General features: G+C 62.7%; 2 protein-coding genes and 1 long non-coding RNA gene across 5 annotated transcripts; 2 read left to right on the forward strand and 1 right to left on the reverse strand.

Annotated features, from left to right (window-relative positions):
• Positions 1-1,667: 1,667 nt before the first annotated feature.
• LOC135176432 (putative mitochondrial transporter UCP3) lies at positions 1,668-4,342 on the forward strand. Of its 3 annotated transcripts, none has more exons than XM_064145586.1 (3): positions 1,668-2,042; positions 2,479-2,624; positions 2,807-3,044. In XM_064145586.1, the coding sequence occupies exons 1-3, from the start codon at positions 1,777-1,779 to the stop codon at positions 2,986-2,988; spliced, it is 594 nt and encodes a 197-aa protein (XP_064001656.1). In that variant the 5' UTR covers positions 1,668-1,776; the 3' UTR covers positions 2,989-3,044. The 3 variants fall into 3 exon arrangements, with proteins under 3 accessions (XP_064001656.1, XP_064001657.1, XP_064001658.1); XM_064145587.1 differs by lacking the exon at positions 2,807-3,044 and adding an exon at positions 3,957-4,342 and having other exon boundaries at positions 1,670-2,042; XM_064145588.1 differs by lacking the exon at positions 1,668-2,042 and having other exon boundaries at positions 2,269-2,624.
• Positions 4,343-6,111: 1,769 nt separating this feature from the next.
• Positions 6,112-12,407, reverse strand: LOC135175839 (dnaJ homolog subfamily B member 13-like). The gene is made up of 8 exons (XM_064144175.1): positions 12,109-12,407; positions 11,429-11,532; positions 10,271-10,432; positions 9,261-9,418; positions 8,139-8,252; positions 6,966-7,079; positions 6,782-6,858; positions 6,112-6,323 (listed from the first exon to the last, which is right to left on the reverse strand). The coding sequence occupies exons 1-8, from the start codon at positions 12,174-12,176 to the stop codon at positions 6,170-6,172; spliced, it is 951 nt and encodes a 316-aa protein (XP_064000245.1). The 5' UTR covers positions 12,177-12,407; the 3' UTR covers positions 6,112-6,169.
• A 92-nt stretch (positions 12,408-12,499) lies between these two features.
• LOC135176433 (uncharacterized) lies at positions 12,500-14,190 on the forward strand. The gene is made up of 3 exons (XR_010302645.1): positions 12,500-12,782; positions 12,863-12,971; positions 13,092-14,190. It is a non-coding gene; the product is annotated as an uncharacterized LOC135176433 (long non-coding RNA).
• Positions 14,191-16,174: the final 1,984 nt, after the last annotated feature.

Raw genomic sequence — 16,174 nt, forward strand, 5'->3', positions numbered from 1 at the left:
CAGGGGGGAGCAGAGATCCACCTGCAGCCCCTGGAGGCTCTCAGGGGGGAGCAGAGATCCACCTGCAGCCCCTGGAGGCTCTCAGGGGGGAGCAGAGATCCACCTGCAGCCCCTGGAGGCTCTCAGGGGGGAGCAGAGATCCACCTGCAGCCCCTGGAGGCTCTCAGGGGGGAGCAGGGCTTCAGAACTCAGCACCACCTCTGGCCACAGCCACAGCCCTTGCCCAGCCCCTCCAGGGTCTCAGGGGCACAGAGCAGGACCTTGCCCCACTTACGGTCGCTGAGGACATCGTAGGCCTCTGCCAGCTGCCTGAACCTCTCTGGAGCCCAGGGCTGCCTGCATCTCAAGGGATGGTTCTTCAAGGCCAGCTGCTGGTAGCTGCAAAGAAAAGAGGAGAGGTCCTGCTTGGAGCTGGGCCAGGGCAAGGGGCACAAAGTGGAAGCCAGGAGGTGGCATCTGGAGGTGAGGAGGAGGTTGTTTGGTGTGAGGGTGGTGGAGGCCTGGAGCAGGCTGCCCAGAGAGGCTGTGGAGCCTCCTTGTGTGCAGAGCTTCCAACCCCTCCCTGGGCACTGTGCCCCTGGGCAGGCTGCTGTGGGTGCCCTGCTGGAGCAGGGGGGCTTGTGCTGGCTGAGCTCCAGAGCTGCCTTCCCCCTCCCCACTCTGGGTTCAGCCCTTCTGTGGCTCTCAGAGGTGTGTGGATGCTCCACGCCTGAGCTGCTCCCTGCTCTGGTTTCAGGGCTGAAGGACCCCCAGTGCCAGGCTCCCTCTGTCCTCACCCCCTACACATTCTCCTGCCCAGGAGCCATCCCCAGCAGCTCCTCCTCTGCCTGCTGCTGCCAGAATCCCCCCTGCCCTCACTGCCTGCTGATCGGTGCAGTGGTGCCAGGCTGGCTGCCAGCCCTGCCCCCCGCTGCTATTTGCAGCCTCTGCCCTGCCAACTCCTCCCCTCCCCTTTCCCCTTCCCGTGCCAGCTGTCCCAGTTCCCTCTGTCCCCCCTCTGAGGACAGCAATGACGTTTGGGCTCCTTGATGGCCTACATCAGATGCCAGCTGAGCTGGGCACAGGGTGACAGCAGAGGTGACTTTGTTGACTGCTCAGATGTAAACAGCTCCTTCCACTGGGGCTGAGGAGGAGGAGGGGAGCAGAACCAGCTCCAGGTGAGCTCCAGGGCCCTGGAGCCTTCATCGGTGGAGCAGAGGTAGCTCTGTGGTGGTGCAGCAGCAGCTCACAGTCCCTCACACACCTGCCCCCAGGCTCCTCACCCCAGCGAGGTGCTGGAGTGCCTACCCCTGGAGGTGCTGGAGTGCCCATGCCAGCAGGCAGTGGAGTGCCCACCCCTGGTGGTGGAGCTGGCAGCTGGTGCCAGGGTTAGGTGTCCCAGGTGGTGCTGGGTCGGGGTTTGGGCTGAGTGACCTCAGAGGTCTCTTTGCCCCCAGAGAGCATCTCCTCTGCTCCCCAGGAGGGGTTATGGCTGCGTGATCCAGGCCAGGGGGCACCGAGGTCCAGCCCTGCCCTGCCTGCTGCTGCTCTCCCTCCAACTCACCCAAGGGGAGGGCTCCGGGGCAGGAGCTGGGGAGGGCTCCAGGGCAGGAGCTGGGGAGGGATCGGGGGCAGGAGCTGGGGAGGGATCGGGGGCAGGAGCTGGGGAGGGCTCCAGGGCAGGAGCTGCTCCATCTTCCCCTTCCCATGGCCTCTTTGGCTTAAACCCCCAGAACCTTCCCTCCCCAGCCGCTCTGGTCCCAGTGCCCCCCAGCCGGGCAGGACCCTGCCGCGGGGATGCTGCTGCCCCCAGCTGGGTGCTGGTGGTCTGGGGCAGGACCCCCCGCGGGCTTTGCTGGGGGGTGGCCGAGGGCTGGAGCGCCGCCAGCTCGTCCCAGGTGCCCGCGGCTCAAGTGCCAGCCGGGAGCTGCCTCTGGCTGTCACCCGATGCCCGCCGGCTCCGGAGCCTGCCCCCGGGGCTATATAAGGAGCACGGAGCCGGAGCGGAGGGGAGGGGACGGCTGCGGGCAGCAGGAGCTGAGGCGGTGCCGGAGGTCGCTGAGGTGAGCTGAGAGGACCCCTGGGCCAGAAGGTGTCACTGAGCAACCTCAAACACCTCCCCCCAGCCCCTACCCTCCCCGTGGTGGCCTGGGTGGGGGTGCGTGGGTGGACCTGGTGCGTCTCGCCCCCAGCCCCGGGTGAGGCAAGGAAGCCTCCGTGCCTCAGTTTCCCCCGGGGGTAGGGAGCGAGCAGGGGAGGAGATGGAGCAGGGTTGGGGGTTGGGAGGGGTGGGACGAAGCCAACAAACACCACCCTGGCACGGAGTCACTCCCAGCCCCCCGTGGCACGGGGTCACCCTCTGACCCCACAGTGACACAAGGGTCACCCCCAGGCCCCCCCGTGGCATAGAGTCACCCCCAGACCCCACAGTGACACAAAGGTTGCTCCCACCCCTCCCTCTCTCCCCCTTTCGCTATCCCACTCCCCTTTACCTTCCAGCTCCTTCCTCCACCGCCACCATGGTGGGTCTGAAGCCCCCCGAGGTGCCCCCCCCGCCCGCCGCCAAGTTCCTCTGCGCCGGCACCGCTGCCTGCATCGCAGATCTCTGCACCTTCCCCCTGGACACCGCCAAAGTGCGGCTGCAGGTAACCGCCGACCCCCCAAGCCCCCTCCCCAGAGCCCCGCGGGGTGCAGGATGCCGCTGGAGTGTCCTCCGCTCCCCGCCCCGCACCTCCGACCCCCTCCCCAACCCCCCGCGGGGTGCAGGATGCCGCTGGTGGGTGGGGGGCAGGGGACCCACGCTGAGGTGGTTGCTGTGCCCCCCCAGATCCAAGGCGAGGTGCGGGTCCCGCGGAGCTCCAGCGCGGTGCAGTACCGAGGGGTGCTGGGGTCTTTATTGATGCTCTGGAGTGTCGGAGAACACGTTCGGTGGAGCGCTATGGGACGATGACTCTTTGGTCACCAATATGGTTAGAGGGTCAAGTCCACTTTGTTTCTGTGATACAGTGACTTGTGTGCACTTCTAGCAAGAGGCTGCTCCACCAAGACTGGTTACAGTCAGAGGGTCCAGAGTTACATGTAAGGTGTGCATGGGTCAGCATACTGCAACAATCTGAGGGTCAGCCTCTGGGGCTGGCTAAACTCTGCCCACCTGCAGCTGCACTCCACCCCCTGCAGCTGCATGTGGGGGGAAGCTACCCTGTGCCTGCTATCTAAACTCCCAAGATGGAGTCAAGGCCATTCCCAGCATGGGTTGCTCATTGTTTATCAATTCTTGTGTGCTGTGCTAACAAGAATTTCTCCAACACTGGAGCAGGGCATTGAGTCCAGCAGCAGTGAGTTTGCAGATGGCACCGAGCTAGGAGCAGCTGTGGAGCTGCTGGAGGGTAGCAGAGCCCTGCAGAGGGACCTGGCCAGGCTGCATGGGTGGGCAGAGGCCAAGGGCATGAGACTGAACAAGGCCAAGGGCAGGTTCTGCACTTTGGCCACAACAACCCCAAGCAGCACTGCAGGCTGGGGCCAGAGTGGCTGAGAGCAGCCAGGCAGAGAGGGCCCTGGGGGTGCTGGCAGAGAGGAGCTGAAGCTGAGGCAGCAGTACCCAGGTGGGCAGCAGAGCCAATGGCATCCTGGGCTGGCTGAGGAGCAGTGTGGGCAGCAGGACAAGGGAGGTTCTTCTGCCCCTGTGCTCAGCACTGCTCAGGCCACACCTGGAGTGCTGTGTCCAGCTGTGGGCTCCTGAATTGCAGAGAGCTGTTGAGGTGCTGGAAGGTGTTTGGAGCAGGGCAGCAAGGCTGGGGAGGGGCCTGGAGCAGAGCCCTGTGAGGAGAGGCTGAGGGAGCTGGGGGGGTGCAGCCTGCAGCAGAGGAGGCTCAGGGCAGAGCTGATTGCTGCCTGCAGCTGCCTGCAGGGAGGCTGTAGCCAGGTGGGGTTGGGCTCTGCTGCCAGGCAAGCAGCAACTCTGCTCTCTCTTGCCGCAGCTTCATCCCCTCCTTCCTGCGCCTGAGCTGCTGGAACGTGGTCATGTTCATCTCCTACGAGCAGCTGCAGAGGGCAGTGGTGCTGGTCAGAGCAGCCCCGTCCTGACCCAGCCCCTCCCCAGCCCCTGCTCGTCAGCCTCGGCGAGGCCCAGCAGTTAATTACATTAATTAACGGAGCCGTGAGAAGAGCACCGACGCCCAGCCCGGCCGGAGGAGAAGTGAGGAAGGAAGTTTGTGGAGGGAGGTGGCAGGAGGAAGGTTTGCAGAGAGCCAGTCTGAGGTTGGAGGTTCTCCAGAAGGTGACCAGAGGTGGGATGGGGGGGATGTGATTCCTGTTATTCCTTAGGGATGCTTCCAATAAACCACCCCTATGGGGTCTGATAGATGCAGCACTTGGGGCTCCAGCACCTGTTCTGGGAGGGGGGGGGAGGTTTAGGGATGTCCTCTGGAGATGCCACTGGAAAACACAAAGCAGGACTGCTCCAGGAGCTTCCCAGAGGGTGACAGGGCAGCAGGGATGGGCTCCAGCAGGGATGGTTGGAGCCATAGCTGGGTGACAAAGCAGCTGATGGTGAGGATGAAGAGATGGAGATGTGCCCAGGGAGTGGCAGCTGCCCAGAGGTGTCCCCAGGGGCTCAGGGTGGGGACACTTCTCTTGATTGCCTTCAGCACTGAGCTGGCTGAGGGCTGGAGGCTCCCTCAGGCAGCTGGCACCAAGGTGGGGGGGAAGTGACCTGCTGGAGGGTCAGGAGGGAGCTGCAGAGGGCTCTGGGCAGGCTGCAGCCATGGGGGAGGGCAATGGGATGAGGGCACCGAGGGCAAGGGCTGGCACCTGGCCCTGGGGCACAGCAAGCCCAGGAAGGGAGCAGCTGAGGGAGCTGGGGCAGGGCTGAGGCTGCAGCAGAGGAGGCTGAGGGCAGCCCCTGTGGGGCTCTGCAGCTCCCTGAGAGCAGCCTGGAGCCAGCTGGGGTCAAGGTCTGCTGCTGAGGGCTGTGCCCAGAGGAGATGGCCTCAGGCTGTGCCAGGGCAGGTGGAGGTTGTGCCTGAGGAGCAATTTGTGTCCCCTGAGGGTTGTGCAAGCCTGTGCCAGGCTGCCCAGGGCAGTGGTGAAGTCGCCATCCTTGGAAGGCTTTCCAGGCCATGTAGCCCTCCCCACTCTCCCTGGCTGCCCCAGGGAGCCTCTTCCCCCTGCCAGCAGCTCTGGGCTCTCCCATCCCCAGGTCCATCCCTTCTCCATCCCCTTCCTGGCTTCTGCTGCTCCATCAGCTCTGAGAGGAGGACAGGCAGGAGCTGTTTGTTCTCAGGTGGGGTAAAAATGGGACTTGTGGAGATGAGACCTTGCATGGAGCTCCTGAACCTCCTGAGCAGTGCCCAGGGTAGGGTCCCTCCTCTCCTGCACCCACCTCAGCAGGGCTGTGGTTGGTTTCCACCCTGAGCATCCCTGCAAGGCAGGGAGCTGCTGGGTTGCAGCCCTAACCCAGAAGTTCCACATCAGCTTCTGCTCCTGCAGCTTTGGCTCCTTGCTCCTTCAGCTCAGCTCCTGGCCTGCTGTGATGTTTGGCCTTGTTCTTGAAAGTCTTCTCCATCCTCAGTGATGTTTTGTCACCTATAAGCAGTTGAACTGGGGGCTGATGGCCCTGGGCAGGAGGTCTCCTCCTGAGCTTGATGATGCCATTGCCACCTGCATGGTGGCACCTCACTGGCTGCTGTCACATCGACCAGACCTTGCTCAAGGAGCAGGGGCAGCAGGGGCAGCTCCCACCTCTTTGGGCACCTCCCTGGGCAGCCCATTCCAGTGCCAATCACTCTCTCTGGGCAGAACTTCCTCCTAACATCCAGCCTAGACCTCCCCTGGCACAGCTTGAGGAGAAAGCTGCAGTGGGGCTTGGAGCAAACCCTGTGGCCTTCTCTTGCATGCTTTTGGGTTTCCCCTCCCCACCCTGCACCCCCAAACCACCAGGTTGCCACACACGAGCTGAGCTGGGAGTACTCCAAACCCCCCCTGAGAAACCTCCACCAGCCTCCTGTGCCACTGCTGGGGGGTAGCAGCTCTGGAGAAGGGCCTGGAAGGCTTGGTGGACCCAAAGCCCAGGAGGAACAACCTCCAGGGGGTTGTGTTTTCGGGTCCCCAGTAGTTGGAACCAGCTCTGCCTGGTCACAAAGACACCTCAAGAGCTTTATTGGTGGGAGGAGAGCAGGGAGGTGGTGGTGGCCTAGGGCAGGAGAGCACTTTTCAGGAGCATCTTCTTCTGAGGGCTGAGCTGCTTGGGAAAGCAGATGTTGAAGTAGATGAGGAGGTCACCCTTGCGCTGGGGGTCCTGGAGCAGTGGCATCCCCTCCCCTGGCACCACTTTACAGTACTTGGGGCTGCAAAGGCAAAGCAAGAGGCTGAGAAGAAGCCTGAGGTGATGCAGGTGATGCTGAGCATCCTGTGTCCACCTTGCCAAGACACCAACATGCTGCCAAGCAGCTTCTCAAGGTAGGTTTGCTCCAGCCCTGGGGTCTTCTTCCAACCCTCATCTCCCTTCCTGTCCTCCACCCAGCCATGCCAGGCCCACTCCCTGCAGCTGCTCCCAGCACTGAGGCCCTAAAGCAGCAGCAGAAATCCGTGGTGGGCAACCTCTTCCTCTTCCAGGCTGAACCCCCCCCAGCCCTGACCCTGCAGTCCCACAGCCACGAGAGGGGTGTGGCTGGGAGGTGCCAACCTCTCGCCAAGGAGGAGCAGCTCCATGCTGAGCCTCCTCCCAAGCACTCCTTGGCCACCAAGCTCTGCAGAGAGGCCACATCCCAGCACCTCAGCACTCCTTTGCCCCAGGGGGACTTACTCCACGATGTCGTTGATGGGGATGTTGAGCAACCTCCCATCCAGGGTCCTCACCTCCACGCTGCAGCCAACCAGCGCCTGCAAGGCACGGGGCAGGGGCAGGGGCAGGAGCAGGAGCTGCAGCTCCAGCCCCAGAGGGCACAGACAAGCTGGGGCTGGCTCCATCTCCTCACCCTGCTCCTTACCTTCCCCAAGGGGATGGTGGCAACATAGATGAGGTTGTCCTTGACCCTCTTGAACCTTGGGTGGGCTTTCTCTTGCACAACGAAGGTGATGTCAGCTGGGATCAGGTTTGGGCCCTAAAAGCAAGGGAGGCAAATGAGAGAGGCCTGGAAATGGTCTCACAGAACCCCAGCAAGGGGAGGTAGGAAAGCAGCTCTGGAGCTCAGCCAGCACAACCCCCCTGCTCCAGCAGGGCACCCACAGCAGCCTGCCCAGGGGCACAGTGCCCAGGGAGGGGTTGGAAGCTCTGCACACAAGGAGGCTCCACAGCCTCTCTGGGCAGCCTGCTCCAGGCCTCCACCACCCTCACAAACAAAGAACTTTCCCCTCCTCCAGGTCAGTTGGCACCTCCTGGCTTGCAGCTTGTGCCCCTTGCCCTGGCCCTGGGCAGCACTCAGCAGATGCCAGCCCCAGCCCCTTGCCCCCCACAGCCCCTTCAGCTCTTGCTGAGCACTGCTCAGCTGCCCTCTGGGGCTGCTCTGCTGCAGGCAGGCTCTCAGCCTCTGCCCAGCCTGCCCTGGCCTCTCTGCAGCCCTTGCCAGGCTCTCTGGCACTGGGCAGCCCAGAGCTGGCCCCAGCACTGCAGCTGTGGCCTCAGCAGGGCAGAGCAGAGGGCAGCAGAACCTCCCTTGCCCTGCTGCTGCTGTTGCCCACACTCTGCTCCATGCCCTGCCCTTTGGCCTCCGTGGCCACCTTGCTGGTTCCTGGGCACCTCCTTGTGCTCCCCCAGCACCCCCAGCTCCTTCTGCTGGCAGCTGCCCCCTAGCAGGTCCCCCCTCAGCTGTGCTGCTGCAGGGGCAGGACCCTGCTCTGTCCCTGTTTGCCTTCCAGGAGCTTCCTCTGCCCCAGCTGCCAGCCTGGCCCAGCTCTCCCTGCTGCCAGCAGGGCCTGAGGGCAGTGCCCACTGCTCCCACCTGGCTCCCACCAGCAAAGTCCCTGAGGCTCCCCTCTGAGCCTTCATCCAGGCTGCTGATGAAGATGTTGGCCAAGACTGAACCCAATCCTGACCCCTGGGAGCCACCACAAGCTCCAGGCCTCCATCCAGACCCTGCCCCACTGCTCCCAGCCCTCTGAGCTCTGCCCTTCTGCCAGCTGTCAACCCAGCAGTGCTCAACCAGCCATGGCAAGGTGGTTACCTGATCCCCTTCCTTCTCAAAGGTGATCCTGGTGCCCTGCCCCCACCCTGGCTGCACATCGATGCTCAGGATCTTATCTCGGATGGTGCTGGTCTGACCATCTTCATTCATCACCTGGGGGTGGGCAAGGGGGTGAGAGGAGTTGAGTCTTGGAGTCATGGAATGGGCTGGTGGAAGGAGACCTTAAAAGTTCATCCAGTCCAACCCCCTGGAAGCCAGCAGGGACAGCCCCAGCCAGAGCCCCAAACCACCTGCCCTGGGACGGTGCCAGCCGTGGGACAGCTCCCACCTCTCTGGGCACCTCCCTGGGCAGCCCATTCCAGTGCCAATCACTCTCTCTGCCAGGAACTTCCTCCTCACATCCAGCCCAGACCTGCCCTGCCACAGCTTCAGACTCTGGCCCCTTCTGCTCTTGCTGCTTGCCTGGCAGCAGAGCCCAACCCCACCTGGCTACAGCCTCCCTGCAGGCAGCTGCAGGCAGCAATCAGCTCTGCCCTGAGCCTCCTCTGCTGCAGGCTGCACACCCCCAGCTCCCTCAGCCTCTCCTCACAGGGCTCTGCTCCAGGCCCCTCCCCAGTCTTGCTGCCCTGCTCCAAACACCTTCCAGCACCTCAGCAGCTCTCTGCAATTCAGGAGCCCACAGCTGGACACAGCACTCCAGGGGTGGCCTGAGCAGTGCTGAGCACAGGGGCAGAAGAACCTCCCTTGTCCTGCTGCCCACACTGCTCCTGAGCCAGCCCAGGATGCCATTGGCTCTGCTGCCCACCTGGGCACTGCTGCCTCAGCTTCAGCTCCTCTCTCCCACCACCCCCAGGGCCCTCTCTGCCTGCCAGCTCTCAGCCACTCTGGCCCCAGCCTCTAGTGCTGCTTGGGACAGAGGACATCACTGCTGAACTCATCACTCTCTTGCCAAATTCCTTTGTCAGGCCAGCAGAGGAAGGACCCAGCTTGGATCCTGCTGCTGCCACCTTGGTTCAGATCTCTCTCCACGGACACAGGGTTGGGACCTCCTGATCCCCCCTGAGCAGGACAAGGCTGTGCTCCAAAACATCCCATGGCAAGAGGAGAAGAGACCAACCCCAAGCTGCCCTACCCTGCTGGGCACACCTTCAGCTGCCCTACCCTGTGGGAGATCTTAATCTTCTTGGTGCAGCCATAGAAGAGGTCTTCAAGGCCCAGGCAGAGGTCCCTGATGATGGGGGGGTCCTGCTTCACAGCTCCTCGTCCTCGCAGCCCCCCAAAGGGCAGGATCAGCTCTGAGCCATCCTCAGCCAAGAACTCTGCATGAGCAAGCAAAGAGGAGGCTTAGGTCTGAGCTTGGGGAGGTCCTCCAGGGTTGCATGGAATGGGTTGGGAACATCAAAGGTCATTGAGTCCAACCCCACGCTGCAGTCAGCAGGGACATCACCAAAGGGGGCTCCCAGGTGACCTTCTTGTGACCTGCCAGGACCTGAAGGAGGCTCCAAAAAAGCTGGGGAGGGACTTTTGAGGCTGTGAGGGAGTGTCAGGAGTGGGGGGACTGGAGCAAAGGTGGAGGTGGGGAGAGTGAGGCTGGAGGTGAGGAGGAAGTTGTTGAGCAGGAGAGTGGTGAGAGGCTGGCAGGGGTTGCCCAGGGAGGGGGTTGAGGCCCCATGGCTGGAGGTGTTTGAGGCCAGGCTGGCTGAGGCTGTGTGCAGCCTGCTCTAGGGTAGGGTGTCCCTGGGCATGGCAGGGGTTGGCACTGCCTGCTCCTTGTGCTCCCTTCCAGCCCTGCCTGGTTCTAAGATTCTATGCATCCCAGAACCCCAGAATCATGAAATCACAGCATCACAACACCACAGGATCCCAGAATCAGTCAGGGTTGGAAGGGCCCACAGGGCCCATCTAGTTCCAGCTCCACCTTCCCCCCCTCCAGCTGGTGTTTGTCTCCTGCAGTGCTTTTATCTTCCTCCCGTGTTTGTGCAGGAAAACCTCCACGGGTCAGGTCCCATCAGCAGCTGGGGAGAGCTGCCAGGCTGGACACACCACCTCAGCCCACCTCAGCTGCCCTCCAAACACCATGGAGCAGAAGCTACAGGAGTAGCTGAGCAAGAAAATGACCTCTCAAAGCCAAGAGCTGGCAGTGGCCACAGCCCCTGGGCTCCTCAACCTACCTGCAAAGGGATTGTCTCCACCAAAGAACTCCCTGAAGACCTTGTCAGGGTTGTTGTGGAAGACGTAGCCCAGGGACCAGGGGTTGTCTCCACCAAGCTCCAAGGGGATGCCACCTTTCAGCCCCTCCTCTCCAAACCTGTCGTAGATGCCTCTCTTCATGGCTTAGGGGAAACAAAGGAGGAGTTGGGAGTGGAGAAGCCCAGCCTGAGAAGCAGGTTCTGCTTGGCTGCAGGTGGGAGAGCACCTGGGGAAGATCAATAGGTGGGGGTGGGAGCTCTCAGGCAGGTTGTGTGTGGTAGCTGAGGGGACACAGGGGGGGGCTTCTGGGAGAAGGGGACAGAAGATTCCCCACACAGATGATGGATCCAATGCCACTGGCTCCAAGGCAGACCCCAGCAGTGGCCAAGGCTGAACCCATCAGTGATGGTGGTGACACCTCTGGGATAATGCATTTAAGAAGGGCACAAAAACTGTGGTGAAGAACAGCAGCAGTGGAGAGAGAGAGATGGTGGAGACCAAGGTCAGTGGAGAAGGGGGAGAAGGTGTTCCAGGTGTGAGAGCAAAGATTCCCTTAAATGAGTGGTGAAGAAAACCATGATGGTGCAGCAGAGATCCACCTGCAGCCCCTGGAGGCTCTCAGAGCAGAGCAGAGATCCACCTGCAGCCCCTGGAGGCTCTCAGGGGGGAGCAGAGATCCACCTGCAGCCCCTGGAGGCTCTCAGAGCAGAGCAGAGATCCACCTGCAGCCCCTGGAGGCTCTCAGAGCAGAGCAGAGATCCACCTGCAGCCCCTGGAGGCTCTCAGAGCAGAGCAGAGATCCACCTGCAGCCCCTGGAGGCTCTCAGGGGGGAGCAGAGATCCACCTGCAGCCCCTGGAGGCTCTCAGGGGGGAGCAGAGATCCACCTGCAGCCCCTGGAGGCTCTCAGGGGGGAGCAGAGATCCACCTGCAGCCCCTGGAGGCTCTCAGAGCAGAGCAGAGATCCACCTGCAGCCCCTGGAGGCTCTCAGAGCAGAGCAGAGATCCACCTGCAGCCCCTGGAGGCTCTCAGGGGGGAGCAGGGCTTCAGAACTCAGCACCACCTCTGGCCACAGCCACAGCCCTTGCCCAGCCCCTCCAGGGTCTCAGGGGCACAGAGCAGGACCTTGCCCCACTTACGGTCGCTGAGGACATCGTAGGCCTCTGCCAGCTGCCTGAACCTCTCTGGAGCCCAGGGCTGCCTGCATCTCAAGGGATGGTTCTTCAAGGCCAGCTGCTGGTAGCTGCAAAGAAAAGAGGAGAGGTCCTGCTTGGAGCTGGGCCAGGACTGACTCTGTGCCATCATCTGACCTCTCAGCTTGGTCTCTCCTAAGAGACTCTCTGCAGCTGAGGGTCACAGAGTGACTGCTTCTGGCCAGGATGACACTGAGGGGCAGAGTCACTCCCCAGGGCTGGGGTGCAGAAATGTTCTGGCTCAGGCTTGCAGCTGTGCAGCCCAAGGCTGCTGCTAAGCCTCCATGGCAGCATCTGCAAGGAGGTTCTGCCCCTGAGCTCTGCCCTAGCCAGGCCACAGCTGCAGTGCTGCGGCCAGCTCCGGGCTGCCCAGAGCCAGAGAGCCTGGCAAGTGCGGGAGAGAGTCCAGCGGCACCTCCGCAGCACCGCACCGCACCCCCCCGGCACTGCGGCCCCTGCCCCGCAGCCCTGCGGCTGCTGCCCCACGCCGCTCCTCGCAGCCCTCTCAAGCCCGGCTTGAGCCCAACCGGAGGCAGGCCGAGGGCAGCCTCCCCCAGCCGCAGCATCACCTCCCCGGCGCCCCCCGAGGCCCAGGCCCCCCTCCAAACACGGCCCGGGCCCCTCACGCCGCTCTGATGTCGGCGAGCGAGGCGCCGCGGCCCAGCCCCAGCACCGCGTAGTGATCCCGGCCCATGGCGGCCGCGTTGCTATGGACACCGCGTCCGAGCCGCCAGCTGCGGAGCGGCGCAGGGCGGCCTGGAGCGGCAGTGCAGCGCTGCTGGCTCCAGCCACAGCCCTGAGGGCTTCCTGCAGCGCTCCTGAGCGAGCAGCAGCAGCGAGGGGCTCCGAGCGCCCCTCCACCCTCTGCCCCCTGCTCCCTGCAGCGCTGCCAGGCTCTGGCAGCCTGCGCTCCGAGGGCGTCCCCGGCCCGTGACGTCACAACGAGCGGGGGCGTGTCCTCCGCGTGACGTCACAGCGGGCGGGGGCGGGGCCTGGGCTATAAAAGGCCGGCAGGGCGCAGTGGCAGCAGGCAGTGGCCGGTTGGTGCCGCGGTCTGGTGTTCTCTCAGCAGACTGCAGCCTCAGCCTCTGCCACCCCCAGCGGTGTTGGGGCATCTGCGTGTGCAGAGCCAGAAGGTCCCTGAGGATCTTCACCGAGGGCTTGTGGTGGTGACGACTTGAGAGTGCCTCAGGCAGAGCAGAGCAGAGCTGTGCTGTGCAGCACTCTCTTAGTCCCAGCCATGGACCCCATCTATATCCTCTTGCCAATTCTCTTGGTCTCCCTCACGATGAATGTCTTGGTAAGTGTCACAGCTGCACTCTGGGGTGGGCTGGTGCTGGAGGTGCTCCAGACTCACCCAGCTCCTGGGGCTTCTTGCAGGACTGGTGGGGAAGGAAGCTGAGGCGTAAGAGGAAGGAGGAGAAAGCTGCAGCCAAAGCTCAGCGAAAGGCTGAGCAAGAATTAAGGCAGCGAAAGGCCTCAGTGAGAGGTGAGGAGCAGAGAGGTGAGGAGCAGAGGGATGAGTGCCCCCAGCAGCCTGCACTGATGCTAATGGCTGACAGCCACAGCAACCCGAACCCGCTGCTCACTCCATGCCTTCTCTCTTTAGCTTCTGAGCAGGTGGCTGAACAAGAGCAGGAACCAAGGCCGACCCCAGAGCAACTGAGAAGCGTGGGGCAGAAGCTGCGGAGGCGACTGGCTCGGATCTGTCTCTGGCTCTGCCTCCACTGCTGCTGCCCCTGTTTGCAGATGTGGGCCCTGAAGAAGCAGGGGACAGCCCGCGGTGGGGGGATGGGGACTTGTGGGCTGCAGAAATGGGCTTCAGCTTTTCAACACAGGCAAAGCCCTGTCCCTGCAGAGGCTTTGCGCTGCAAGTCAGGGAGCAGGAGGCTGCCCTGCTGCCTCCCACCACCTGCTCAGCTGCTCAGTGCCGGAAAGTGGAAGTGTCCATTGGAGAGATTTCAACCGAAAGGAAGGAGGGCTCCGTAATCGTCTCACCCAGTTCCCCTTCCCCTCCTGGAACAGCAGCGGTGGAAACAGGAAAGTGCGGTAGGGCGCTGCGGGCTCCCCTTCCCCCCCTGCTCCAAAGTCCCCTTTCCCCCCTGCTCCAAAGTCCCCTTTCCCCCCTGCTCCAAAGTCCCCTTTCCCCCCTGCTCCAAAGTCCCCTTTCCCCCCTGCTCCAAAGTCCCCTTTCCCCCCTGCTCCAAAGTCCCCTTCCCCCTTGCTCTGGTCCCCTTGCCCTCCCCTGGCTCTGGGTTCCCTTCCCCCCTGCCACAATGTCCCCTTCCCCCCCTGCTCCGGGCTCCCCTTCCCCCCCTGCTCCGGGCTCCTCTTTCCCCCTCCCCTCCAAAGTCCCCTTCCCTCTGCTCCAAACTCCTTTCTCACTGCGTCTGCTGAGTGCTGAATGGGGAGAGACAAGGCAAGGAGTTGCCTTTCCCTCCCCTGCAGGCTCGGTCAGGGACAGGCAAAAGCCTTTTCCTGCCGCTCCCGCAGGGCACTCACCTTTAGTTCCCTTAGGTCCGTGCGGTTCCTTTAGGTTCTTTAGGTGGAGTAGAAGCAAGAAGGCTCCCAGAGGACAGTCGTCGGAGGGGGACTGGGGGGGGGTGGGGGGAGGTGTGGGCGGGGATCTGGGGGGGTGGTAAAGTGGGACTAGATTGTATCAGTGAGGAAATAAAGGGCACTGAGAAAGCCCAAGTGCTGTGAGTGCAGACCCTTGTGAGATGCCTCTGCAGGGACTCGCTGAGAGCTGTTTGCACGCAGTAGAAAGCCTGCACAGGAACCTGTGTGTCACAGCTGAGCCACCAAACGCTTCTGTGAGTGCCAGGAGTTTATTGTGCTGCCAGGAAGGCCACAGAAGAGCTGCAGAAGCAGCAGCAGAAGGAGTGGTGGGCCCCAGAGAACAAGGCCATCATGGCCAAGATGACACCACGGGAGATGCTGGAGGACATGCCTGCCTTGGACCCCTGGAGCTCCAGCAGCTCCTCTTCCTCAGAGGAGAGAAAGAACAAGGCAGGGAAGAAGATAGCAAAGTGGTGGGTCCCAGGGAACGAGGCCATCATGGCCAGGATGAGTGTCCGGGAGATGCTGGAGAACATGCCAGGCTCGGAGCCCTGGAGGTCCTCCAGCAGCTGCTCTGGGGCGGAGGAGGCAGCCAAGAACAGGGCAGCAAAGAGGAGGAGCCAGGAGCCCAGGACCATGCCGGGGGTCTCCGCTGCCAAGTCCCCTCAGAGCTCTGCATCTCCCTCGGGCTCCAATGTCCAACAGCCTCTCCAGCCTTCGGAGCAACAGAAGGAGCCTGGCAAAGAGCCGAGCCCAGGCGGGGTCCAAGTCCCAGAGCCTGGCACGGAGCAGAGCCAGGACAGTAGCCAGCAGCCGCAGCAGCCTACGCCTGCAGCCGCCCGGGCGAGTGACGCCGGGGCACAGAGCAGCGCAGAGGAGCCCAGCAGTGCAGGGAGGAAGCCGAGCACGCAGCAAGCTGGGCTCTGGAGCCGCCTGAAGAGCTGCTGCATTCGCTGCTGGCTCTGCAGATGCTGCCCCTGTTTGAAGCGCTGCTGCCCCTGCTTGCAGCGCCGCTGCCCCTGTTTGCAGCGGAAGAAGCAGGAGGTCCCCTAGGGGACAGCCCGGGGGGGAGGGACGGGGACTGGTGGGGTGCAGAAATGGGCTTCAGCTCTTCAACACAGGTAAGTCCTGACCCTGCAGAGGCTTTGCTCTGCTGCCTCCCACCACCTGCTGAGCTGCTCCTGCTGAGAGGTGCCCAGTGGAGAGATGCCAAGCAGAAGGAAGGAGGCTCCTTAATCCTCTCGCCCAGTTCCCCTCTGCATCCCCCCACACCTGAGTGCCGTAGCTCCCAAGCCAGTTTGCCAGCTCCAGGCTGCTCCAGGCCCAAACTGGCAGCCAGCATCAGCCAGACCGAAGCAGACCTCACTGCCCTGCACCCAACCCCAGAGAAAGCTCTGCTCCTTGCCCCTTGAGGACAGCTTCACTTCATGCCACAGCCAGCGATGAGGAGAAGGCAGTGGTGGCTTCCCAGGTGCAAAGCAGAGGAGGGAACAAGGTGGCAGCCACGACCCTGCAGAGAAGTTGGACTCCCAGCCCCATGTGCATCCCATCCTCCTGCAGCTCTCTGCTGGGCAGCAGCAGCAGCAGCTTTTCCTTGGAGCAGCCAGGGAGATGCCCTGTGGTGCCCGTGGGCCCCACGTTGCCCTTCCCAAAAGGAAGAGGCAGCCTCTGGGCACAGTTGAACAAATAAAGCAGATCTCTGGAGAATCTCTGGCCCTTGCTGCATTCGGGGGCAGTGTCGTGGGGAGGGATGAGGGAGAGTCTGAGGGACTCCAAACCTTCTTTGCCTCGGGCTTTAGTCACAGCAGGAGCTGCTCCCTGCATCCCCAGAGCCTGAGCTCAGATCCCGGGATGCAGGATTGCTCTGGGAAGAGCCATTTGTGGTTCTCCTTCCTTCTGGCTCCAGGGATGGGCATCTACATCTCTCTGGGGAACCTGGGACCGGCTCTCGCCAACATCTCCTCTCTGCAGCCTGAATCTCCCTCTTTGAGTTCTGAACCATCCCCCCTTGGGCTGTGCTAACAGGCCCTGCACAGAACTCTGTCCCCAGCTTTCTTCTTGGCCCCTTCCAGCCCTGCAGGGCCACCAGAAGCTCTCCCTGGAGCCTTCTCCTCTCCAGGCTGCACACCCCCG

Source organism: Pogoniulus pusillus, chromosome 6 (assembly GCF_015220805.1).
Source record: "Pogoniulus pusillus isolate bPogPus1 chromosome 6, bPogPus1.pri, whole genome shotgun sequence".
NCBI classification, from domain to species: domain Eukaryota; kingdom Metazoa; phylum Chordata; class Aves; order Piciformes; family Lybiidae; genus Pogoniulus; species Pogoniulus pusillus.